At 39.6% G+C, this 26,142-nt stretch overlaps 1 protein-coding gene and 1 pseudogene across 1 annotated transcript; one reads left to right on the top strand and one right to left on the bottom strand.

Moving 5' to 3' along the window:
• The first annotated feature begins 802 nt into the window (after positions 1-802).
• On the top strand, positions 803-1,206 carry LOC140454282 (large ribosomal subunit protein eL33-like; annotated as a pseudogene).
• A 7,675-nt stretch (positions 1,207-8,881) lies between these two features.
• LOC140463485 (transcription factor Sox-7-like) lies at positions 8,882-16,253 on the bottom strand. Its single transcript, XM_072557507.1, has 2 exons — positions 15,895-16,253; positions 8,882-10,170 (listed from the first exon to the last, which is right to left on the bottom strand). Exons 1-2 carry the CDS (start codon positions 16,121-16,123, stop codon positions 9,305-9,307), a joined length of 1,095 nt encoding a protein of 364 aa, XP_072413608.1. The 5' UTR covers positions 16,124-16,253; the 3' UTR covers positions 8,882-9,304.
• Positions 16,254-26,142: the final 9,889 nt, after the last annotated feature.

Below are 26,142 nucleotides of genomic sequence, written 5' to 3'. Positions count from 1 at the left end.
ATCACTTGCTGTCTACCACTTTCCTAATACCTCACACAATCTGATTGTTTGGTGACACTCTCTGGTGGGACCTTCCTCTGAGAAGGGGAGGAAACCTTGCCTTAAAACAATTAACCTTGTTTCCTCTTTAAACTGTGGGGCAGCCATCAGAAATGTGGATGGATTCCCATGAACTATTAGCTAGAATTGGGATCTGATGAAACCCCATAAAATCAGTCTATCTATGACTCTATATGCTGCTTTGGCAAAATTCCCTGCTGATAACACATGATCAGAAAAATAACAAATTTACCTTTCAACTTTGGGGTCTCGGTTGGAATTGTTCCAATTGGAAGGGTTGAAATGATCAAGAACTATTCATAAAGCAGAGCTTGAATTTTCTACAGAATTGTACCTCTAGCCTAGTTCTACAAATATGCATGGTATTCTGTTGATTTTAAAGTTAAAGATTTCCATTTTTGGGAACAAACATCTTAAAAACCTGAATCCATTCTTAGGAAGAGACAGATATCATAGTCCACACAATGGTAACTCACCTGATACTACCTACCTCCAAAAATGGATCTGATGATCTGTTTTAATCCTGTTGAAGATCAATGTTTTTGACTGCTCAGCCTTATCAGCATGGTAATATGGCATTGGTGGGAGGATGACATTACATTTCAATAATCAGCAACAATGTTTCTCTGTATGTAAAATTATCAATACGTTTAATTTCTTTGTACCAAGTGATACATTAAAACATTGCTGTAACGACAAGTGACAGTGCCCCAATTGCTCAAGCCAACATTTACATCTTGGAATGAGGTCAGGCGATCCAGCTGCTACAGGCATTCTCACAATACCTGGAAGATTGTGGTGCAAAGCCATGTATACAGGCGATAAATGAAGCCTTCAAAACCCAGAGAGAGCACACTGCCCTACTGAAGATTGAGGATGCTTATTGCCACAAAGAAACAGAATTTCACCTGGGTAAGAGATATGCTTATGTCTACAAAGCAAAGAACAACACTGTGACTCCTGGTGGTAAAGCAAACAAAGCTTGTGTTATTTGGGGTAAAGTTACCCATCCTCATGGACACAGTGGCATAGTACATGCAAAATTCAGCTGTAACTTGCCCACTATAGCTATTGGGCACCAGGATTTGTGTGATGCTGTACCCATCAACGATCAAAAGTCTAAAACAGAATTCCTGGCCTCTGTAGGTAAGGTATTACACCTTTTTCAGTTTTAACTGTTCCTGCTCACACATGCTTAATGTATCACCTTGGAGATGAGTACATAAATTAACAATATGTAGTAAAATGATTTATAAGGAAACATCTACATTAAGCTTTCTATGGAAACTGGAAACGATCTGTCGAGAATTTTTGGATCCTACTGGTATTTTACAGAAGACATGATTATGATTGGGCCAAAATGGAATTATATTAGATCCAGTGAAGTCATGATAGAGTGAAGAAGAATTCGGTGCAGGAGATTTATGAATCACAAATCTCGTCTTGTTAAGCCCTAGCTGGAAGCTTCCATGTAATAGACATTGTAGCTCATATGGGAGTAGATCCCAGTGATCTTGGTGAAGTTTTGAGTTTTCTCTGTCCAGCCAAATCAGCCTAGACAATAAGGAGTGCTCCAGAAATTGGCAAAATAGTGTCTATTGGCCACACATCCAGAAGATGGACTGTTATATTCTATCTGCTATGTGCCAGAAGCTGCAAAGTATATTGCACAACTCCAATCATGTGTTTTGCTCATAGGCATTTTTCCTTTGAATGTTAGGGCTTCAGAACAGAATTCTTGTCATTTGTGGGTAAGGAATCCTGAGGAATGGGGATTTCTATTACACCTTTTCCAGATATCACTGTTTCTGCTCACTGTTGCTTAATGTATGAAACACCCTCAAACTGATATTTTAACATCCTCGCAAATCCTATCTCTGCATTGTGAGGGTATGATGTAATATTGCATTGTCAGCTAAAGCGATTCTATGAACTGATCCTTCAAGGAAGTCAGAAATGTTTCATGTGTTGTACCTGAGAATATATAAAGAAGCAATGGTTAAAAGAGGGGCTCAGATGACTGCCCAGAACAGGCAGCTGATTGACTATAGCAAGTGGTTCTTAGCTTGTATGGAGTTATATCTACTTAGGACATGAGCTACTATCATTTGCTTTATACAGAGATATGTTCTCTAGTTTTACTGTCTCAAACCTCCTAAGAACATAAATACTCAGTGCTCTTTTCAATGTATTAGTAAAATTAAGTATTCCCAATGAGCCTCCTCCAATTACAAATCTCTCCTTCTTATAATGTGTGTACTTCTCATAATCTTTCTGCAGTTGCAATATTGTGCGAGTTAACTAATGCTGCCATACAATTTGACTCCGACAGGAGAGTGAAGGTGTTTGAAAGGGAGTAGAAGAGACCTTTTGAAAAAGACTTCTAAAGAACATTACTTGTCTGCAATGAAGGAGAAATGTGTGGTGAAAAATATGGATAAGGTGCACAGATCTTTCAAGGGAAGTTAAAAGATGCTGCAGGAAACTAATGAGGAAAAGGTTCTGAAACATGGCTCGGCAAGTGAGATCTCTGGGCATTCATGCAAGTGCTATGCACTGTGCTGCTCGTTCAAGTGTTTGTGCTAGCCACTATCATGTGCTTGCAATTGTTCTGTGAAATACCTGGGATTCTTATCAATTGAAATTCGATTCCATCAGTGATCAGGTGGTCTGTAACTACCACGATATACAAATCTGTGCATGGTTTTTTTCCAGCACTACTCTAATCTTGACTCTAATCTCCAGGATCTGCAGGAGCCACTTTCGCCTCATTGATTTCTGCAAGCAAGTGTTGAGGGCTTTGCTTTCTTGGAGGAAAAAGTTTAACGAGAGGATGAGGAATGCACTCATTGCTGCCAGGGAAAGTTGGGACAGGCTGGTTCAGTCACATTTCACTTAAATTGGTACAATGTAGCCCTTCTCACACAAATTTCATACTGTCTGAACATCCCTAGCCCACAACACTAAGGTCTCACTGCCAACAATTCATCTATGTCACAAACACCCATTGCCTGTCTCTAGTTCCCGTCCTCAGACTTTCAGAGTGAGTTTGCTCATTTTTCTGATGTGACTGCTGTTGACCATTATCTTGTGGTGTTGCAGCCAGAAGGACCCTGCCAATGATTGCCCATGTGTGTTTCTGCAAGGGCAGAATCATCCATCAAGACAGGACACTGAGTTTGATTGGGGAGGAGGGAATATGGAAGATGTGGTATCAGAAATGTATTTGAGCAGATTCACACTTCAATGCACTCTTTCTTTGTTTTGCCCCTCATGACCTATATAATCCCCCTTTAGATCTGATAACTGCTTTGTTGCAATTCAATGAGGTACTGAAAAGCAATGGTGAAGTTTTCCTCAACTTTGCTCAAGGTGGCATTTGAGTTTTCCAGTGCAAGCAGTTGTCCTTGACAGTATGTTGCAGATCAGCATATTCCAAGGTCCAGAATTACATTCTGAGGGACACATTAAATCATAAACAGAGACACAAAGTTCATTGCCTGGTACCTTTCAGCCACACAATACACTAAAGGACTTCAAAATGTAATACTCTTCTGGCAGTGGTCCGTACAAATCATGTACATTATAAATCAAAGCACAGACCATAAGTGACAGCCAGGATTCACTTAGAGTAAAGATATGAGACTTTCTGGTATTCATGCAAGAAATAGATTTCTCTAATTTTTCTAATTGTGTATGTTGCAGCTGGAAATACTGCCACTGATCCAAAATTCTCATCTTCTTTGACAGCCACCAGAGCTCAGCATTTGCCTCCAGTGAAGTAGAGCTTGAAGGATCCTATGCTGTCCAAGGACTCTCCACTGCTGCATCTGTCCCAGCACTTGCTCCTATTCACAGGTAACATGTGCTTCATCATAGGACAACACACCGACTGTCTGGTAGTTGGAGAATTTGCACTCTGACTGCTTTTTGTTTAGGAGTTTTCATTTATTCTCCTCCAGCACCACCTTCTGAGGAATGCTTGAAGAACATAAACAAGATTAGAACTAAACCTAAATCATCCTGTCCATACCATCACTTTTCATTGCCTGGTTATATCAAGATAATGGGTATCAGTGATATATTCCATATGACTGTTGCTGTTTTATTCTGGAACCATAGAGCTGAGAACCTCTTGGTTCTTCAACTCCAATGACCATGCATGCCAGGATCCAATTCATCCCAGCATTTCCTCCTCTTCAGTGGTTAAAGTGGAGGTGGCTGGAGGACGACTTTTACTTTTCTGCTTTTTCGTGGTATCCACATCTTTCTTCTCGAACAGGGAGAGAAAGAAAAAGCCAGAGTGTGAAATGTAAAATGTTTGAGAGGTTGGAAAAATAGAAATTGTGGGGGGGGGGGGGGGAATCACTGTGAAAAATGGGTGTGCATTTGCATTAAGATGAGGGTGAACAGCAGTGATGATTATTTAGATGGAGGAGTGAGGAGGTGCCTCGAGAGAGAGAGAAAGAGAGCGAGAGAGAGAAAAAAAGAATGGGTGAAGCTGCAACATCAATGAGGAATGAGTTGCAGATGAAGGTTTGAGAAGGAAGAGTAAGGATGATTCAAGTTAGAGGCACATTAAGATATAATTCAATAAGTCAGGCTATTCATCTTTTTCCGCCCTAAGTACAAACACTCTATGCTACTTTCTCCCCACCCTCACCCTCCTCTCATTTCGCTCTCCACCCTGCAGGCACTCTGCCTCTATTCCTGATGAAGGGCTTTTACCCGAAACATCGATTTTCCTGCTCCTCGGATGCTGCCTGAACTGCTGTGCTTTTCCAGCTCCACTCTGATTGTTTTCCGAGACAGGCCTCTTCCTCCAATTCACAAGGAACAGAATCTTAAAGCCCAAAGCATCATGTCAGAAAATACATTGCTGAACCAGGGTGCTACTGTGACAGTTGTACCTGTATTCCTAAAGCTTTGGGCTCTGTCTGAAGACTTTTACTATGCTTCAACTCTGATTTTTACATGGTTCCATAAAGTGCTTCAGCTGACTGCAGGTCATCATCAGACCTGCATGCTTTGATTGCTGGGAAAACTTGGAATTCTGGCACAAAAAACAGTGACTGGATTGAAAAAATGGTGACAACAACAGTGCTCAAACACATTCTGACACATAGCTCCCCCCCCCCCCCCCCCCACTCCCCCGCCACAGTGAGCAGGTCAGAACATTAAAATTCAGCTCGTGATTTCACTACTTACAGCTATACAATGTAAGTGTGTTTATTTTAACCTATTTGTGTTTGTTGGTAAAATGGTACAACAATCAGCAGAATATGTTCTTTGATCATTACGTTTGTTTCACTTTCCTTACTTTCCAAGTTCTAAAGGGAAAAGCAACAGATTTTTTTCAAGGTTCAGCTGGAGCAGTTGTGTTCTACAGGACATTCCCAGAGATAAATGCCAACATAAGCATCAACAAGAAAAGCTCCTTGTTCTGTCTGAAATTTGCTGGTTTTCCAATGCAAGAAGTTGTCCTTGACAGAGTATTACAGGTCAGCACATTCCAAGATCCTGAATTACATTCTGAAGCATGCATTAAATCATGGACAATGGCACAATGGAGAAAGGTCTTTGCCTGGTACCTTTCAGCCACACAGTACACTGAGGGGTTGGAAAATGTTACATCCCTCTGGTAGTATGCTTTTCAAAACATGTATGTTGTAAATTAAGGGTATTGAAATGTAATGAAGCACCTCTGGGTGAAACACATTGAATAGAAAACTTTACACAATTGCACTTTCTGCAATGTTCAATTTGCAATGTTTTTGCTCTTGGGTTGTATACCTGACTTGTATACCTGTAAATCATAAGGCTATTATAATCATATTGAGTGGAGTATGCTTTACAGGTGCAAATTGAATTTTCATTCATGAGATGAGGGCATCACTGGCTCGCTCAGCATTTAATGACTGTCCCGAATTGTCCAGAGGGCCATTAAGAGTCAACCATGTAGGCCAGACCAGACAAGAATGGCAGTTTCCTCCCTTAAGGGGCATTAGTAAACCAGATGGGTTTTCCCCAATAGTTGGCAATGGATTCATGGTCATCATTAGACTCCGAATTCCAGATTTTTAATTGAATTCAAATTTTACCATGGCAGGATTAGAACCCGGATCCCCAGAACATTACCTCAGTATCTGGATTAATTGTCCAGTGATATTACCATCAACTCCCTGAATATTGTAATATTTAAGCTGAGATGTTTTGTGTATGTTTACAAAGTTTATGAATAAAGTATATTCTGGGAAAACAAATCCTATTAATTGGTTACCTGTTAAAATGGTGTATATACATGTAAATGACAAACTTTAGCATAATGGAAACACAACAATGCTATAGGGAGAGTGGGCTGTTGTTGTGCAATGTATTTAAACATTCCATGCCAGCAAAAAAAAAACTCGGAAATGAATGTTCCAACATTGCAATAAACTGAAAGTAGCACCCAACTTCTGGATGAAGAATAGGAATGTGTCTGGTGCATCTCAATGTTCAATTTAACCTCAGGAATCACATATAAAGCAATAATGTCTCTTACAGCATGCTGGACAACAAAAACAGTATTTACACTACAGTGTGTTGTGCACTTTAGTCCTCATATTCTGTACTATTTCAATTATGCCAGGTTATTTGGATTTAATTATCTCCTTGCCTTTTCAGGATGGCCTCCAGGATCTTAGCTTCTTTCCCAAAAATTCCTCATCCACTACTTACCTCTATCTGGCTAAATCTGTTTACACACTGATTAGCTTCACTTTGAACTCTGTATACTTTCCCTACATAAAAATATATCAACTTAAATGAGAACAGAAAATGCTGGTGAAATTCAGCAGGTCTGCAATATTTGTGGAGAGAGAAATTGAGTTAATGTTTTGGGTCCAAAGACTGTTCTTTGAAACTCTTCAGTTCCCAATCACCCCTCATTTGGTTTCATTCAGTTCCAATTGTTTTTCAGATTTTCATCATTTGGAACTTGTTTACTATTTTAATCAAGCTATCTTAAGTAAATGATAGCAAAATGTCCTACCATTTATACTTTTGTATATTTCATGTCAAAGTATTTCACTGCTAATCATAAGGCCAATATTGCCTGGGAGAATACTACAGTGTAAAACAGCTCCATATGTTTTGGAAGGAAGCTTGCTGTGAGTAAAGCAGGTGTTCACAAACTGAATACTCTTGTGATCTCTACAAAATAAAGTTTCTGCATTGACACACATCCAATAACCTCAGAAAATATATGATTCTTACCTTTTGGTATTGACTATTCTATTTTTGACACTTCCTAGATATCCATAAGGCCATAAGACATAAGCCCAGACTCAAAAACAACCTGAAAATTTCCAAAAATATTTTTTCTGGTCATTCCAGCCTCTAAATGATATCTTCTTCTTCATCTCTCCTCTATCCTTATTCTTCATCAGAAAGGATGTGCTTGTAAATATAACTTGACTTCTTGTCTACATATTTTAGTGAGCTTATTGTGAACTTGCAGCAACTCCTGTTTCTATTAGAGAACAGAAAGTTGTGGAATAGGTTTGGAGAAATTTGAATGAAATACTTAGAAATAAAAAAGAAGGATCTTTTTGAGAAATTCAGAGAAATATCTTCCATGCTATAAAGAATTTAGTTTTGCACTTTGATTGTTAGGTCATCCTCATTGCCTCACATCACATATGTCCTGAGCATTATATCTTCATACTCTTGCCAATGGAAGCAGTACTGGAAGATTTAAATTCTTATTTGAACTTTTTCTCCTTCTGTGAGGGCAAATCCTCACTTCTCAACAAATTGGATTAAGTGAATTACCTGCCACATGGGATACTGTAGAACTTAGTCGTTAAAATGTACCCAGTAATGCAAGCTTTTCATTGTGCAGAATTGTTCAGGTGAATCATAATTGATGCTGACTTCACAGATCCCACACACTCATGCATCCCCCACACTCTCACCCACGCACACACCCTCTCAAAGACTTATACTCCATCACACCCACACACACTTTACCAAGCTTTCACACATGCAAACTCACACTCTCTCACATGCACTCACACTCACACACGCTCTCTCTCTCTCTCTCTCTCATGCACACGCACACACATATAAGTCTATGGGTGAATTTGTATTTGCAGAATTATATTTGCAGATACATTCTATATTGCTCAAAAAATGCAAAGTTTACAGGCAGTCAATGCAGGCAGTCAATACATGTAATATTTTGTAAATTCCACTTCAGAAATAGAACAAGTCCGACTCAAGATTGGGATACAGCCAGATTCTATCCTTAGACCTTGAAATGCATTGTCTGAGCTGAGATGTCACCTTTTGTTATAAAACCTTAAGTTATCTCGGGAAGGTGATGTAATAGAAGTTCTGGGATTTACATATTAATGAAACCTGCAATGCATTCTATAAAATAAAAGACTTAACAACAATCCAGTTTTGTTCAAAATATCATTTCAGTTGCATGACAATGTAATCTTTTGCTATAAATTCTATGTCTTATGATCCCGTTCCACAGCTACCTGATGAAGGAGCTGTGCTCTGAAAGCTAGTGCTTCCAAATAAACCTGTTGGTCTATAATCTGGTGTTGGGTGATTTTTAACTTTGTCCACTTCAGTCCAACACCGGCTCCTCCACATCACAGAGATCCCAAATGGGCAGATGCCATGTGTAAAATGGCAACAATGCTCTGATAGTTACAAGTAAAAATTGAATCTGACCAAATATGGTAATGTTTTCATTGGATGGCATTGTGGATATTTATGAACATTCAGCAAATTGAAAATAAAACAGCAATCAATGCTCCATGAAATATTTATTAGATTGAAAGCATAGTAATTCATTCAGTATTGGTTCAGTAATTTCAGATCAGTTAAATTTTCTCAATCCACTGGATGAATATGCAAACATTTGAAATGAAAAGGCATACAATAACCAAACAGAAAAAGGAAGAAGCAATTACTGAGGATTTAGATATATCTCTTGCAAACCCTTTACAAGCACAAACATTTCAGCATAATGTTTGGAAAACAAGCATCCAAATAGCAAGCAACTTTAAATTTTATCTTACAAATGTTGCAAAAATTACTTCAAGCCAATATAAATATGTTGGTCATCATCTATGAGAAAGCATGACTATTTTAGTTTACCACCCTGAGGATATTTCCATGCCCAGAGATATTTGTAAATAATACTGTTGTTACTTTAAAAAAAGTACAAGTCTATTTGTTTGTTCTAGGAGCTACTGTAGCTGTTGTAATAAGCTGCAGTAGCATCTGCTAATACAGATATAAGGCTCCTCTCTGAATTCGTGCCTCCTGGTGAACAAATATCAGGTAGATGCGAATTAATTACCATTCCTGCTTGATTTAGATGACTAGAGTTGTTCAAATACTGATCGAACTCATTGCGGTCCACTTCTCCTAAAAGCTCAGCTTGGGTGATATGTTCCAGATTATCGAGGTGATGGTGATCATGGGGAGGAGAAAGGTGAACTGATGTGCTCGAGTTCATGCACTGTGGAGCCGGCTGCTGGATCCGGTTATAATAAAGAGGAGGTGGAGGATGGCTGGCTGCAGAGTGCATCATGGTAGATCTATTCTGGGGAATTGAAATCTGACTGAGATGTCCACATTGGATAGGGCTTTGACTGTAGTCTGAATGATACATTAGTCCGTTCATCTGGGAAGGAGAATCTTCTGTACACTGAGTTGGAAAGAAGCTGTGATCGGCATCAATCACATCTAAAGGGGACATCTCAGGAGTGGGTAGCCCATAGTTGTCAAAGCTGTTGTTTGTTGTCTGTGTTTCCCTGAATCTGCTGATTACAGGAAGTCTTGAGGCTCGTGGATAGCCTTTATCCTCTTCCTCCTCCAGAGGTCCCCTGCACATTCTTCCACCGTGGACAGGAGGCTGATCATGCGGGATGTTGGTGAGCAGGAAGCTAGGATCTACACGTTTGCAGAGACGTTTGATCTGTTTTTTCCTCCGAGGCCTGTACTTGTAATTGGGATGATCCTGCATATGCTGGACTCGTAATCTTTCAGCTTCCTCTACAAAAGGCCTCTTCTGTGAAGGAGTTAGTGCTTTCCATGATTTACCTAAAATATATCCCATGAATTCAATCAGAGGTAAAAATTATAAATCAAATTCATCTCCAACTCATAATTAGACATCATTCCTTCTATACTTACTTCTTTATCCATAAGAAAAATTCTTCTAAAATTGAATATACTTTTACAGTTAAAAAAAACAGAGTTTGTGCTGATAACAATAAACACTAATGCTTTATTTAATACCTTGTCACATGAGATTGTAATGGAGATTAACTGCTTTCAGTGTAAAAATTATGAAAGAAAAGCAATATTGTTAAAATAAAGACATTACTTATTGGTTTTTGTTTACCCAAGTGAAATGAAATATATGGTGAGCAAGATGAAAATCTTTATTTCTGAAGTTTAAAATATCAAATAGAAGGAGTTAGATAATTAATCATTTCTTCCTAAAGGAATTGAATGTCAGACAGATAAAACAATTGTATTAGGCCTAATTCTTCACTTCCAGTTCTTTCCACAATGATTAAAGTGGGCGGCATGGTGGCACAGTGGTTAGCACTGCTGCCTCACAGCACCAGAGACCCGGGCTCAGTTCTCGCCTCAGGCGACTGACTGTGTGGAGTTTGCACATTCTCCCCGTGTCTGCGTGGGTTTCCTCCGGGTGCTCCGGTTTCCTCCCACAGTCCAAAGATGTGCAGGTCATGCTAAATTGCCCATAATGTTAGGTAAGGGGTGAATGTAGGGGTATGGGTGGGTTGCGCTTCGGCGGGTCGGTGTGGACTTGTTCGGCCGAAGGGCCTGTTTCCACTCTGTAAGTAATCTAATTAAAAGTCTCTCTGTTGATAGCCCACAGGTTTCACACAAGTCTTTAACACGGTTAATTGCCAAAATTGTACAAAATATTTTCCATGCCTCTCCTCCTTCTCAAATTTGTCCAAACCATTTCCTAAAGTACCAACTCATGTAAGGTGCAGTCCCCTTAGCATCAGGAACCGTTTTGCCTCTGGCACAAGAGGACCTTAGATGGTCCGTATTGGCAAACCACTCAAGTATATGAACCAATCTAGTCAAGTCCATTCCTTCTATTACCTGATGTCCACATAGATGCTCTCTCCAATGGGTATCTTTGGAGTGTGAACTCCATGAGATCAATCACCCCAGCAGGCAGTAGAAAACATTGTCTTTATAGAAAGTAAAACTTATTTTTTAATTGAATAAGAAACACTTTTGTGAGGAGAGTCCGAGTTCAGAAAGGACTCCAAATAAATATATTCAAGAAACAACGAATTTATTATAATTAATTTCCAAATTCAGTTTCCTCATTTTATTAGAATAGAAGTGCTTTCTGTTATCAAGAAAATTATTCCTAAAACAGTATTGACTATTGATCTGTTGTATATTGGTAGAAAATACTCTTGTTTCTAAATTAAGACTATTTCACCATTTTTTTATAGCAGACATATTTGCAGTGTTTTGAGTCATGGAATGCCTATCCACTAATGCTGAATGCTTCATACAGGCACTGGAAACATACTTGTTGTAAGTAATTATGTAGATATTGGAAAAACTCCTTCCACCTTTTTGCATTTAAACAGGAAGAGGAATAATACCCTACTATAACTAGTTATTATTTGTCTGCAAGGAAAATACAAAGCAAAATAGAAATTTAGAAGGAAAACCCTCTCTTGCTTACAAAGTAGCATTTGACAGGGTGTTCAAGTCAATACCTTTTCTGTGCCATAAGGCTATTGTTTAAACTTTGTTATTGAATTATTGAAACATTAAAAGAGATTTGCTCTTGGGTATATTTAGAATACAATCAATGCTGTGATGTAATTTTGTTCTGAAATCTATCATGTCTCACAGGTTGATAAATTACTCAACAATTTTGCAGTCTGTAACATCTAATCCTTAAGAAAGTGTTTGAAGAAAAGCTGATTGAAAGATTAAGTTTAATATAATTCCATCCCCACAAATATGAAAGAAAATTTGCAGTCTATTTAGACATATATTTTAGGTCGCAAATTAATTGACTTGAGATTCAAGATGATGACTCCACCAGATTCAATAACAGTGGCAAGAAGTGGTTTGCCAGAACTAAAAATAATATGTCAGGGGAACATCCTGTGCGTATACCGTGTAGATTTCCAGCAAACCCTTTGTAAACATATTGCCTCAGCTGTGGCTCCTGCTCAAAAGGCAACAAAGCAATGATAAAAGCCGTAAATGACATGTTTTTCTATGCACTGACAACTGAATATGAATTATTACTGACTTTGATTGCCTACTATAAATTGTAGAAATCTATCTGATGAAAAAAACTCTATATCAACTTACTGCCACCCCTGAAGTTGATATCAGGCAACTGCTTGGGAAGGGAGGTTGTACACTAAATATGCAAGAACTGGAATTGTTGTGAAGATCAAGTGAATAGGAAATAACTAGAAGGTCCCAGGTAATTACAACTTGGGTCAGATTCTGCAATCTATATTGAAAAAGGAGTTTGATCTCTAACTTGGATTCAGAATTTGGCTTTGGCTATTTGTATTTCATTCTGTAACATTTTTCGAAGAAGAATTCAGCTCTTTTAAAGTAACGTAGAAATGGCCCAAAGCAATCTTAGTTGGTCCATTTAGCCTTGATGATTGTTTCATTGCCAAAATGCGTCAAGGTAAGATAACATCAGTTTTCCAAGCATGTGCTCTTGGTGCTTTCTCTAATATCATTCATTGACTAATGCCAGGGAAAAGGATATTTGGTGATTTAAACGTTTACATAAAAGTAGCAAATGCAATATTAATTACTGCTCAGATTTTGCAAAAAATCACTGATACCACAGATAATGATTTGGGGTTGTTGCAATTTGGAACTTTTTAAACTGGAATAGTTAGCTATCAAGTCCATAACATAGGTTTCAATTTGGACAAATCTGCTGCACCATTACTTCTAACATTTACTAATTGAAAAAGACAGGTAAGAAGTACAGAAATTGAAGATCACCTTTCCAGAACAACCTACAGTGCAGATAATTTGATTGCTTCTGATGTGCTTCCCAAGTTTGTGCATTTATGACTCTACCTGACCTCAAATCTACTGTAGGTATTGATGCTTGACATCAGTTCATGCTTGTCTATTGCCATTCTAAATGTATGACCTTTCACATAACTTAATTTGAGGTAGTACTTTAGATTTACTTCATTCGTATTATTCAACACTTCCTAAATTTTTTGAAATGTTGCTTCATTTCAAGATACAGGCTTCTCAATTCTTTCCCCCTAAATAATCATTAATAATCATTACTGCTCTTTACACTACTTCTTCTGTATCTTGTTCACCTAAACTGTATTCAGGGCACAGGGGTACCACAAGCTTATACGGTCTCATCACAATATCTTCAAGCAGCTACTCTGTTAATTTGGCAATTCATCTCAGCTTCTTATGTGATAGCTTTTGATTGCAGCTTTATAAGGACTGGGTATGTTATCCTAGATGTTCCAATCGCCGTTATTTTTGTACTGGAATTAACCTGTTTAATATAAGTGGGTCAAGTGGCGAGAAAACCACCAATGGAAAATCTAGGCTGTTAAATGTCAAGTCCTATTTTTTTTTCAATTTCACCAGTATTAATGCAATTCATTGAATATGTATGCCACAATTAATTTTTCTTCCAATGTACATTATGTTGCAATTATCTGTATGGACTTTCATTTGCCACACTCTGTCTACATTTTGTAGCACTATTTAGCTTTTGTGGCCTCTATTGTCCGCTTATGAAATGAAACTTTTTCAGCACTCCAATCCCTAATTTAGTTTATTGTATGGGTTTTACTAATTTACATTGAAGTTGAGTCCCAGTTGTTAGTTACAAATGGATTCATATATCCTGGGGCGGAGGAGGGGGGAGGGGGAGCGGTGGGGGGCCTCCATTCCAGTAATTGGAGAAAATGGATTATCCGTACTTGGCCTTGCGATTTTGTTTTCAATTGCTTTAATTAATTTCCCTTGTTTTCCTTTTTAAACCCAAGATTATACAGGTGTAACCCCTTAGATAAGCTTTAGACACCCTACTCAATTCAAACTCTTCATTATATTTTCCTTTATGTGGAATATATTAAATGATGATCCTTGTGGGAGATGTTTAGATGCCACCTAGTGGATTTATAAAAATTCATTCAAATGCATCACTCAAAACAAAATCATGATTTGAATTAAAAGTCCATGACATGTTGCAGACTGAATTAAAGGTTATTTGATACACATGGAAGCTATCTATACAGGAACATTTTGGATACACTAAACTGTATTCTGTTAAAACATACTTTTACATCCCTTTGGGATATAAGTACAGTAATTACATTTCAATGATCGTGTTGTTATGTAGGAAGGCCTGCATAAACTAACATGTCAGACCCATTTCAAACCAAATTCCGGCACAAACAAAAAAACATTATTAGGTTAAAATTATTTTTAAATTAATTAAGGATAAGCAAAAACTGGAGGCTCAACATATTTTTCTTTTAATCAAGCCGTCTCTATTTTATTTTAAGAACTGAAACCTGCAGTCCAGTGCTCTTACAGGTTATGAGGTTAACATCTTACAGAAGGAAAATTTATTTAATTTTTAGTTACATTCAAATTTTCTTGGGGTTATCTTTTTCCTTAGCACACCATCAGATGGATTTGGTTGAAAGCAAAGCAAGAAGAAAGCTAAAACAAATCAACAACAAAACTATTCCAGCCAATCCAAAGCAATAGTATATACCTCAGCTACAAACTTAGCTATGTTAATTTTTTAAAAGTCTGAGTAACAGCGTTTTGGTTTGAATGCAGAAGGTGGGACAATTCAGTGTTCAATGTTCAAAGGAATCACATCAGCATCTACGTACCTGCAGTCTTTAGGGTTAAAGCAAGATTAAATATAATCCTGAACAGGATAAGTTTCACTTAGTATCATGTCACAAAAGACAGTTCATTTAATAGTAAAAATGGCAGGATTATGTTATACTCAATCTGCTTTAAAATTATTCATGTACCATAATGTGTCATTATGTTTCAGAATTTTAGAAATTTATTACAGTCATTAGAAATTTAATTTGTCCCAATACAGCTTTTGTAAAAAGAAAGGATCATTAGTCAGCAGTGTAATTTTAAACAAAAGATTCTGGTAATATTTTATCATCAATGATATGGTTGAGAAATTAACAAAGTTGAGAAGACAAGATAATATACACACTTCAGTAAAGGGCCACATCTTGGTTCTGAAAAGAATAAATATAATTTTATATATTAACCACACTTTTTTCTTAACTTATAAAAGCATGTACATTGAAAAATGTAACCTTACATATTTAATTAAAATGTAAACTTTAAAAACTAAATCATTACCGTTGACCATTCACAAAATTACTTAAATTTAGGAAGAGGCGGTAATAAATAAGTGTGTGTAATTAATGATGTTCCAGATTTGTTGTATTCAATTTTCTTTTTAATTGCAAGCAGTCTTCAATCAAAATGACTATTAATAGTATTCTGTGTTTCTATATTCTAAATAGAGTCATTTCCAGAAATTAAAATAAAACTGAGTTCATCAGTAAAATAATTTCAAATATTTAAAAATGTGACTTTTTACTTATGGTGAATCAATTTTCTGGTTTGCTTTGGCACAACTTTAGATACAACCTTGTCTATCTAAGTATAACTTGTGACGAATATGTTTCAGTTAAAATTATATTTGATTGATTTTTGTTCAAACTTCTTGTGTATACTTACCCAGCATTTTGCTGAGCTCTGCATTGTGAAGGTCAGGATTTTGGATTGCTAGCTTTTTTCTCTCGTCCTTAGCCCAGACCATGAAGGCATTCATGGGTCTCCGGATTCGTGGTTCAGCTCTGTTCCTGCCTGAAGATTCGTGAGCTGTAAGCCCTGCCCTGGGCTTTCCTTCCCCAGCAGGAGAGTCCAAACCCTCTGTCCATGAATATGGGCTCATTATTGTAGCCATTACTGTGGATCAGATCACTTCAATTAAAGATAATCTGTCTAACTTTTGGAAATGTATGTAAAAGTGAGTAAGATTAAATCACAGTGGTGCTGATGCTTAAAGCTGGTGAGATCAACTCCCAGATCAGGAAAAGAGTCCCACATTCATTTATTCCCTTAGTGTCAGTTAGTGGCAACTTTAACCAATGACCATCAGGCTGTTTTAATAAAAGCTCCTCCCTTGACTGGTTCTGCAATCAGACAGCTTTGACTTGTAGGAACAAACTTAGAACTACAGAGCAGAAAAAGGAAGTGTTGCATTTGAACCTCAACATCTAAACAAAGCAAGTGATTTTGACTACGAGAGACTGCTTAGTATGTGTTGGATTGTGAATTACCGTAGGATATTGTAACTATATTTTACAATAATTGCATTGCTTATGTTACATTGAACACACTAGAAAGAAACAATAGTCAAACAAAACCACTGGGGGCTCAATTTGACAGCATTCTCAGCAACCCCCCCACCCCCCACCCTCCATTTCCTAAAACACGTGAGGGGATTTTGAAGTGTGATTAATCCATATCCATTGACCGTACAAAGGCAGCATTTGCTTTTCTTTGTTTTAAACAATTTCTGTATCGAACCTGTACAAACCCTTCAGTCAATTAGCTGCTTGTTTAAGCAGGTAGCCCATTCTATGAATGGCTACCAGCAGTTAAAGTTCGCTGCCCTGTTTAAAGATAGCCTACAATTCTTAAAGGGAAGGTGCACTGTAGCTGGCAAGTTCTGACAGTCAAGCAACAAGTGAATTTCACCTGGAATACATTGAATAACAGTACAACATGGGAAACTGTGGGCTCTAAGGTTTCAGACATGCACTGGAAGCCTTGGATGAAGAAGTAAAAGGGAACAGAGGCATCCTATATCAACAGGGAGGCAGGAGATCCTGCTGATGCAATCTCAGAATAGGAGCAAATAGCTGTAGAGTCAATGCTCGGAGTTAAACACTGAAAGTCAAAACATAGTGCGAGAAAAGGTTCAATGACCTCACAAGAGTGACCAAGGTCACTGAAAGCATCTTCAACTGCCATTTCCTAGCAATTGCACAAGCTTAACTCACCACACCTTGATTACTCACCTAGCAACAATTTGTATCAATTTCACCGCACATAGCACTGCTGCAAATCACACTCAACAGTGCTGCAAGCCACACTCCCACACTGCACAGCTTCTACAGACTGCCAGGCATTCAACCATGACAGTCATATCATCTAAACAGATTGTCTAATACTGACTGACAATATTTCCCTCTTTCTTATAAGCCAAGGTGGTATATGGCTGAGGTATCAGGAACTAACCCGTAGGGAAAAGGCCACGAGGCCACGTGTATGCCATGGGGGAGATGATGCTAACCATTATTGGGATGCTTATTGATATAGACGGTGGAGAAACTGACATGAATGATAATTATATCCTCATCTGTAATCCCACTCACGTCCTATTTCTGCTTATATCATACACTCTGCTGATTTAGAAGGTGCAAGTATTGTCAGCCAACACCCAGGAGCTTGTGGTTTAAACAAATTGTTCTCTATACAGCATAAAGTGGGCAGCATTGTGGCAAGCACTGCTGCCTCACAGCGCCAGAGACCCGAGTTCAATTCCTGCCTCGGGCAACTGTCTGTGTGGAGTTTGCACATTCTCCCTGTGTCTGCGTGGGTTTCCTCTGGGTGCTCCAGTTTCCTCCCACAGTTCAAAGATGTGCAGGTTAGGTGAATTGGCCATGCTAAACTGTCTGTAGTTTTCGGTGTAGGGGTAAATGTAGGTTCTGGGTGGGTCGCTCTTCTGAGGGTCGGTGTGGACTTGTTGGGCCGAAGGGCCTGTTTCCACACTGTAAGTAATCTAATCTAATCCTCCCCTTTTCCTTCCTCTAACCATCATCTGTGAAACCCCCACCCTTATGTCTTTCTTCTTTCATATAACCAAGCACTGCAGCATTGGAGAAATAGCAACATGACACACAGTCATTCAATTTTATACTTGCAGCCACAAGTTCAGGTACAGATAAAAAATATATTTTACAGGAGAATAATATCTGGACCAAGCATGAGTCCTGCAGCCAAAGCAGGGGCAAAGTGCAGCACAAATGGCAGTATGCCAGATTCTGGTCACCCTGTTATAGGAAGGATATTATTAAACTGGAGTAGGTTCAACAAAGATTTACCAGGATGTTTCTGGGAATGGAGGGTTTGAGATTTAAAAATAGACTAGAAAGACTGAGACTTTTTCACTGGAGCACAGGAGGTTGAGGGGCAACCTTTTTGAGGTTTATAAAATCTTAAGGACATAAATAAAGTGAATGACATGGGTCTTTTCCCTAAGGTGGTGGAGTTCAAAACTAGAGGGCATATTTTTAAGGTGAAGCAGAAAGATTGAAAAAGGACATGAGGGGCAACTTTTTTTACACAGAGTGTGGTTCATGGGTGAAATGAACTTCTAGAGAAAGTGGTGAATGCAGGTATAGTTACAAAGTTTAAAAGACATTTGGATAGGTTCATGAAGAGGAAAGTTTTGGAGGGATATGGGCCAAGTGAATGTTGGTGGGACTAGTTTACTTTGGGAGCATGGTTGGTGTGGACTAGTTGGACCAAAGGGTCTGTTTCCATGTTGTATTTCTATGACTCTATAACAGTGAAAACTTAATGGGTATGTGCATCTAAATGCTTTGTGCATTGGGAAACTTGGCAGAAGTCTGTGATCAATATCAATGAGAATGGAAGAGTGCAGCACCAAAATGACACAGGGCTTTGTGCAAAGGTGCCCATCCTCTCCAGCATGAAAGTGGATGCCAACTTCAGAAGACTTGCAGATCTAACTGTGATGCAGTATCGGATGGTTGTTGACTCAGTGTCCATTGCAGCACAGCACAAGTTTGAATGCTGCATTGGAAACTCAGACTGCTATCATCCAACATTGCCTTACTGACATAGAAGCTGCAATGTTTCACAGCAATGCATACAAGGGTCGCTGAGGGCCTGTTTCGCGAAATACATGCAGGAGGGTGTTCAGAAAGGTAGCATTCATCTTCCTAACCTTGCTGTTCCAACCGTCTCTGTTGGCTGATAGTGAACCAATTTAGACTGTCAATTTCAAAGCTGAGATATTATTGCCTACAGCAAGGCTTTCTAGATCCAGATCTATTCCAGATTGTCCTCCTAAGCCATCTGTGTCTCTTATACCGAAAATCAACAGCCTTCCACTAGCCATACTGTGACCATTGGGTCAACATATAGTAAACAGGCACTAAGGGAATAAACAAGCATAATTAGTCGACTTCTGCACTTAGATTTACTTTATTTAAAAATGTGGTTTGGAATGTATATTTTATAGTGGCTTTTACTTTTGCATTATGACCGAGTAAAACATGTGACAGTCAGTAGCAGAGGCAGGTTGAGGTATGTTGGTGAAAAGAGATTGAGCATTGCAACTACTGGTGTCACACATAGGTTTTTTGCAGACAGCTCATCTTGAAGGGGGCTATATAGATTGCCTGCACTCTTCTTCTTCCTCCAGCTTTTTGTAGCCACTCGCTATGGAGCTGGATGTTAAAGCTTTTGATTCGAGATGAATGGAAATTCAGAGCTGCTCTAGTAGACCCTGGCTATGAAAACACTGTTTCGGCATGTAAAAGCCCTGTCTCAATCCCTTTTTTGGGGATGCACAGTTTATATTATATGCATGTTGCATGCAAGTGCATGGGTTGCGCATTAGAGGCAGCAAACGTTTGGTAAGTTGCTGCATAGTAGCCCTTGCTGCATAGTAGCCCTTTATTTTGTTGTTAAACATTGAACTGCTACAGAATGAAAGCACCATGAATATATCAGGATAGCAAGCACTGAAGTGAACAGTTGGTCACTGAAGCGGAATCCCTTTTCGCTCTGATGTAGGACAAAATTGACGTACAGCAGTTACCAATCATTGTACAATTGTCAAAGAAGGTCTGCACCAGAGGAAAGCATATAGATCCATCAAAGCCACATGCTCATTCCACCTGCTTGTCTCTGATAAACAAGGAAAAGTTAGTAAGCAATGAATAAAGTATCAATGACCCCTGTTAAACAACACTGTGAAATGTTACAAATTCCTCCTGCTGCAATCTGGAAGGAGTTAGATGCATAAGAGTTCATGGCTACATTCACTTACACAGCCAGTGACAATGTTGCTCATGTCCTACTCAAACACTTCATTGTAGCTTCAGGAGGTGACATATTTCAGTGAAGACGTCCTTAATGAAAAGCAGATGTCAGAAAAGCTGTACCTGGCTGAAGTACTGAGAAAGGTGAATAGCTCTTTTAATGAGTTAGATTTAGATTTTATATACAGGAATATAGTGAAAAGTGTATAATATTGCCACACATGGCTCCATCTTAGGTACCAAGGTACCTAGATACATAAAAAGCTTAGGTACAACGTAGTAAGAGAAAGAAGAGTTAAAAAGTTAAGCATTATTTTTCTACTATTCTATGAAGTAAAGAAATAGGTAATAATTTATGCTTAAGACTTTCATGGTTTAAACTAGGAAAATAAGGGAATAAGTTAAAAGTTGTAGTCTTTGATGAACCCTCTGCAGATACTATCGCTGCTGCTGAAACTGCTGCCTCTCCGATTTCCTTCGGTGCCTCAGGCACATGCCCGGCCAGGATCCAATTGCACACAGAATCGAGACACTGCCAAGAGACTGGCTGACATACCACTGAGAGGCCAGGCTGAGAGCCACCATAAGCTGTCAAAAGACCAGGCCAAGAACCACCACGAGCCTCCAAGACACCAGGCCGGGAGCCACCACGAACCTCTGAGAGACCAGGCCGAGATCTACCATGACCCTCCGAGACACCAGGCTGGGAACCACCGTGAGCTGCCGACAGACCAGCCTGAGATCCATCACAAATTGCCAGGAAGCCAGGCCAGGATCCACCACGGGCCACCAAGAGACCAGGCCAGGACCCACTATAGGCTGCCAGGAGACCAGGCTGAGATTAAGCGGTACAGCCTAACAGACTCTGTCAACTTTGACTGTAGAGAGGCATTCCAAACAATGGAACATCCTAGAAAACCGCGAAAACCAGTCACATGAAAAAACTGCATCCTTTTGAACAGGACATTCTGTCTCCAGTTCTTAGTCTAACACATGGTCTGCATGAACTTGTACGGGTACTGTGGGCTAAGATTTCATTTGATTATGACCCAAACGATTTGGATCATTTGTGAGCTATTTATGAGCAAATAATAATGAATACTTGCAATAAATGTCTCTTCTAATTGAAGACTGCCGACTCATCAATAAGTGAGATCTTATGCCATCTCAATAACCTGCTCACTAACCTTCAGATTCAGTTCCACTCAGGCCATTCAGTTCCTGGACTCATTAGAGGAGAAATGAGGACTGCAGATGCTGGAGATCAGAGCTGAAAATGTGTTGCTGGAAAAGCGCAGCAGGTCAGGCAGCATCCAAGGAACAGGAGAATCGACGTTTCGGGCATAAGCCCTTCTTCAGGAATTCTGAAGAAGGGCTTATGCCCGAAACGTCGATTCTCCTGTTCCTTGGATGCTGCCTGACCTGCTGCACTTTTCCAGCAACACTTTCAGTCCTGGACTCATTATCCACATTCAGACCAAACATGTAAACAGCTGAACTGCAGTGTAAGGTGAGGGTGACTGCCCTCAACGCTGACACAGTATTTGAATATTCGTGGCACCAAAGAGACTTAGCAACTTGGAGTCAATGGGAACCAGATGAAGAGAAAATCAAGGCAGAAATAATTGATTAGTAAAAGGAGATAAGGTATCTTGTACTCATGCAGATTATGACATGAAACAAACTTGAAAAAGGGGACACAACTTTATACAGCGTGAGAAAAGGATGCTGATTGGCTAGACCAACATTGGCATGAAAATGCAGCAAGAACGGTCAATCTGAATTCTAAGATCAGGCAGGCAGACTCTGATTGGTCAGAGCATTGCCAAGGGATGCAGCAGAGATTGACAGTTCTATTCAAGAAAAAGATGCAATGCATGTAAAAGTTCATTTTGTCTACATAAACTAGGATCTTGTCGATTAACACACGTAGCTTCCAGCACAGACAAATGCAACACACTGCAAGCCCAACTGATGATCTTAAATTGATTTATGGTGTACTCCTAGCACAATTCAGCTTATTTAATAAATGATGCCCAGCATCAGAATCATATCTAACAGTGATGCACTTTTATGAGACTTGTGAGAACGGTCAAAAGCATTGCTGCTTGATATGCTCTACCTGTCTTGGAACGCATGGCCTACATATCTGGCATCACACCAGCATCCACAGCCGGAGGATCATTAGCCACCATTTCTGCCATCTCCAGTGAGATGAAACTATCAGATAGATATTCCACTTCCCATCAGCCTTCTGCAATGACTGTTCCCTCTAGGGCACCCTGATCCATTCCTCCTACACATCCAATATCCCTCACAGCCCCATAATATCTTGACCTGATTATGCAGAAGATGTAACAATAACCATTTAGTTCCACTCTCCTCAGTATCCAAGTACCCAAACACACCTCCAGGTGATGCAGCACTTTACCTGTTCTTCATTCAATTGATAAGGTTCCCCACGGTAGGCTCATTCAGAAAGTAAGGAGGCATGGAACACCGGGACATTTGGCTGTCCGGATACAGAATTGACTGGCCCATAGAAAACACAGGGTGGTAAGTGATGTAAAGTATTCAGACTAGAGCTCAGTGACCAGTGGTGTTGCACAGGGGTTTGTTCTGGGATCTCTGCTCTTTGTGATTTTTATAAATGACTTAGATGAGGAAGTGGAAGGGTGGGTTAGTAAGTTTGTTGATGTCATGAAGGTTGGTGGAGTTGCGTATAGTGTAGATTGGGCTGTCGTAGACTGTAACGGGACATTGACAGGTTGCAGAGCTGGGCTGAGAAGTAGCAGATGGAGTTCAACCTGGAAAAGTAATTCATTTTGGAAGGTCAAATTTGAAGGCAGATTACAGGGTTAAAAGGCAGGATTCTTGGCAGTGTGGAGGAACAGAGGGATCTTGGGGTCCACATCCGTAGATCCCTCAAAGATGCCACACAGTTGATAGGCTGATTAAGGTGTGTGGGCTTTCATTAGCAGGGGAATTGAGTTCTAAGAGCTGCAAGGTTATGCTGCAGCTCCATAAAGCCCTGCTTAGACCACATTTGGAATACTGCGCTTAGTTCCTTATCGGATGTGGAATTTTTAGAGAGGGTGTAAAGGAGATTTACCATGATGCTGCCTGGACGGGACAGCATATCTTATGAAGAAAGGTCGAGAGAGCTAGGGCTTTTCTGATTGAAGCAAAGAAGGATGAATGGTGACTTAACAGAGCTCTAAAAGATGATGAGAGGTATAGATAGAGTGGATAGCCAGAGACTTTATTCCAGGGCAGAAATGGCAATAACAAGAGGGCGCAATTTTAAGATGATGGGAGGAAGGTTTAGGGAGATGTCAAAGGTAGGTTCTTTACGCAGAGAGTGTGAGTGTGCAGAATGCACTGCCGACAGCGGTAGTAGAGTCTGATACGTTATGGACAATTAAGCGACTCTTGGATAGTCAAATGAATGATGGTAAAATGTTACGTATGAAGGTTAGTTTGATTTTAGACTAGGATAAAAGGTCAGCACAACATCGAAAGTCAAAGGAACTGTATCCTGGTCTACTGTATTCACTGCTCACACTGTGGTCTCCTCTACGTTGGAGAAAAAGGTGTAGATTAAGTGACCACTTCGTAGAATACCTATGTTCTGTCTGCAAAAAAGACCCTGTGCTTCCAGTTGCCTGCCAATTCAACACACCAGCTTGTTTCCTGGACAACATCCCTGTCTCAGGCTTGCTGCAGTGCTCCAGTGCCAGTCAGCATATGCTAGAATATGCACTTCATTTTCCACTTAGGATTTCTATGGCCTTCTGGATTCAGTATCAAGTTCAACTATTTTAGGGTTTGAGGCACTTTCTCCCAACCCCCAAACACCAGGCCTTGTTTTCACATGGTCTGCTACTACACACAACCCATTGTTAGTCACTAATTGCCCCCATTAGTCGCTATTGATTTTCCTAGGCTGATGGTTATCCACTCCATTGTCTGTGCAACTGATTTTCTCTCTTTTAGCTCCATCTCCGCATTTCATTTATTCCTTGCCCCCTCCCCCATGTACCACATAAAAATCAACATTTTCCTAGCTACCAGCAGTTTTGAAGGGTCTAGATCCAAAATGTTAACTCTGATTTTTCTCCACAGATGCTGTCAGACCTGCTGAGCTTTTCCAGCGATTTCTGCTTTCATTTCCAATTTCCAACACCCACAATTCTTTCTTTTTTTTTACATGGAATGTTGGATTGGGTGGAGATTATGAGAGGATGGCAGAGAAACATGGGGCAGATGCAGTGTAATTTAAATAAATGAGAGGTTATCACTTTGTTGGCAAAAATAGGAAGGCAGATTATTATTTGACTAGCTGTAAATTGGTAGGAAGGTTGAATGAGACCTGGGTGTCCTTATATGGTTACTTTCAGTGAAGGGTGCACAAATGCAGCATCAGTAAAGAAAGCAAACTGTATGTTGGCCTCCATTGTGAGAGAATTTAAGTATAGGAACAAGGATGCCTTGCTGTAGTGATACAGGGCACTGGTGAGGCTACACCTGGAATATTGCATGCAGCTTTAGTCTCTTTGCAGGATGCTCGTGCTAGAGAGGAAGTGCAGCAAAGGTTTACCAGATTCAAATCTTGGGATGGTAGGTCTGATCCATGATGAGGAGTTGAATCAGTTTATGATTATATTGGTGGAGTTCAAAGGAACGAGGAAGAATCTCATGGGAACCTATAAAATCATAATAGGACCAGACAAGGTCGATGCAGGAAGAATGTTTCTGATGGTAGAGAGTCAAGAACCAGGGGCTACTGTCGAAAAATAAGGGTAAACCATTTCGGAATGAGATGAAGAAAAATTGCTTACATTGGGAGCAGTGAGCCTATGGATTTCACTACCAGGGAAAGCGGTTTGAGGCCAAACCATTGCATAATTTCAAGAAACTAAATAAAGTATTGGGGGTGAAAAGGATCAAAGGATATGAAGGAAAAGCAGGGCATTAAATTGATCAACTATAATCATAACGAATGGTAGAGCAGGCTCGAAAGGCCAAATGGCCTACTTCTGTTCCTTTTCTTTTGTTTCAACGAGTGTTGAAACCAACAGTTTCCTTTGTTACATTCTGTGGAGTACAGTCAAGGACATGAAACAGGATCCAAAAGGAAGATAGTGAGATTGAGGCTGGAGATGTGAAATGAAAATGGCTTGGCATTGTAGGTTTGCTGTTGTGGACAGTCAAGCTAAGAAATAAGGGTTAAAGAACATTTGCAACAGCACTGTTGAAATGTAGAGGCCCCTGGCATTGTCAATATTTCAATTATTCACACTGATTTGTTCTACATTTCAATTGTTCCCAATGAGAGTACATCTGGACAAAAGTTTCTGCAATGGAATAGATGGGAAGGCCAGCCCTGTCTCCGTAGTGACTACAGTAATGGCTATTAAAATATATATCCAAAACACAACAAGGTGCATTCCCACCCCCTCCCCCATCACAATAAAGAAATGCCCTTAATTCTCCTGTAATCAATGTGCGTCAACCATGAGTCATGCCAGTAAATTTAATTCTCTGAGCTAACCTTAACAAATAATGATGACATGTGTGAATAATTAGATTAGATTATTTACAGTGTGCAAACAGGCCATTTGGCCCAACAAGTCCACACCGACCCTCCGAAGTGCAACCCACGCAGACCTGTTCCCCTACATTTACCCCTTCACCTAACACTACGGGCAATTTAGCATGGCCAATTCACTTAACCTGCACATTTTTGGACTGTGGAAGGAAACCGGAGCACCCGGAGGAAACCCACGCAGACAAGGGGAGAATATGCAAACTCCACAGAGTCAGTCGCCTGAGGCGGGAA

This window comes from Chiloscyllium punctatum, chromosome 3 (assembly GCF_047496795.1).
Source record: "Chiloscyllium punctatum isolate Juve2018m chromosome 3, sChiPun1.3, whole genome shotgun sequence".
Classification (NCBI taxonomy): domain Eukaryota; kingdom Metazoa; phylum Chordata; class Chondrichthyes; order Orectolobiformes; family Hemiscylliidae; genus Chiloscyllium; species Chiloscyllium punctatum.
Note: the sequence above shows the minus strand (reverse complement) of the source record. Positions and strands in the feature narration are given on the sequence as shown.

Coding starts and splice junctions, on each gene's coding strand:
- LOC140463485 (XM_072557507.1), bottom strand. CDS start 16,123: ATGGCTACAATAATGAGCCCATATTCATGGACAGAGGGTTTGGACTCT. Junction 10,171..15,894: donor AGAGCTCAGCAAAATGCTGG/GTAAGTATACAC, acceptor GATATATTTTAG/GTAAATCATGGAAAGCACTA.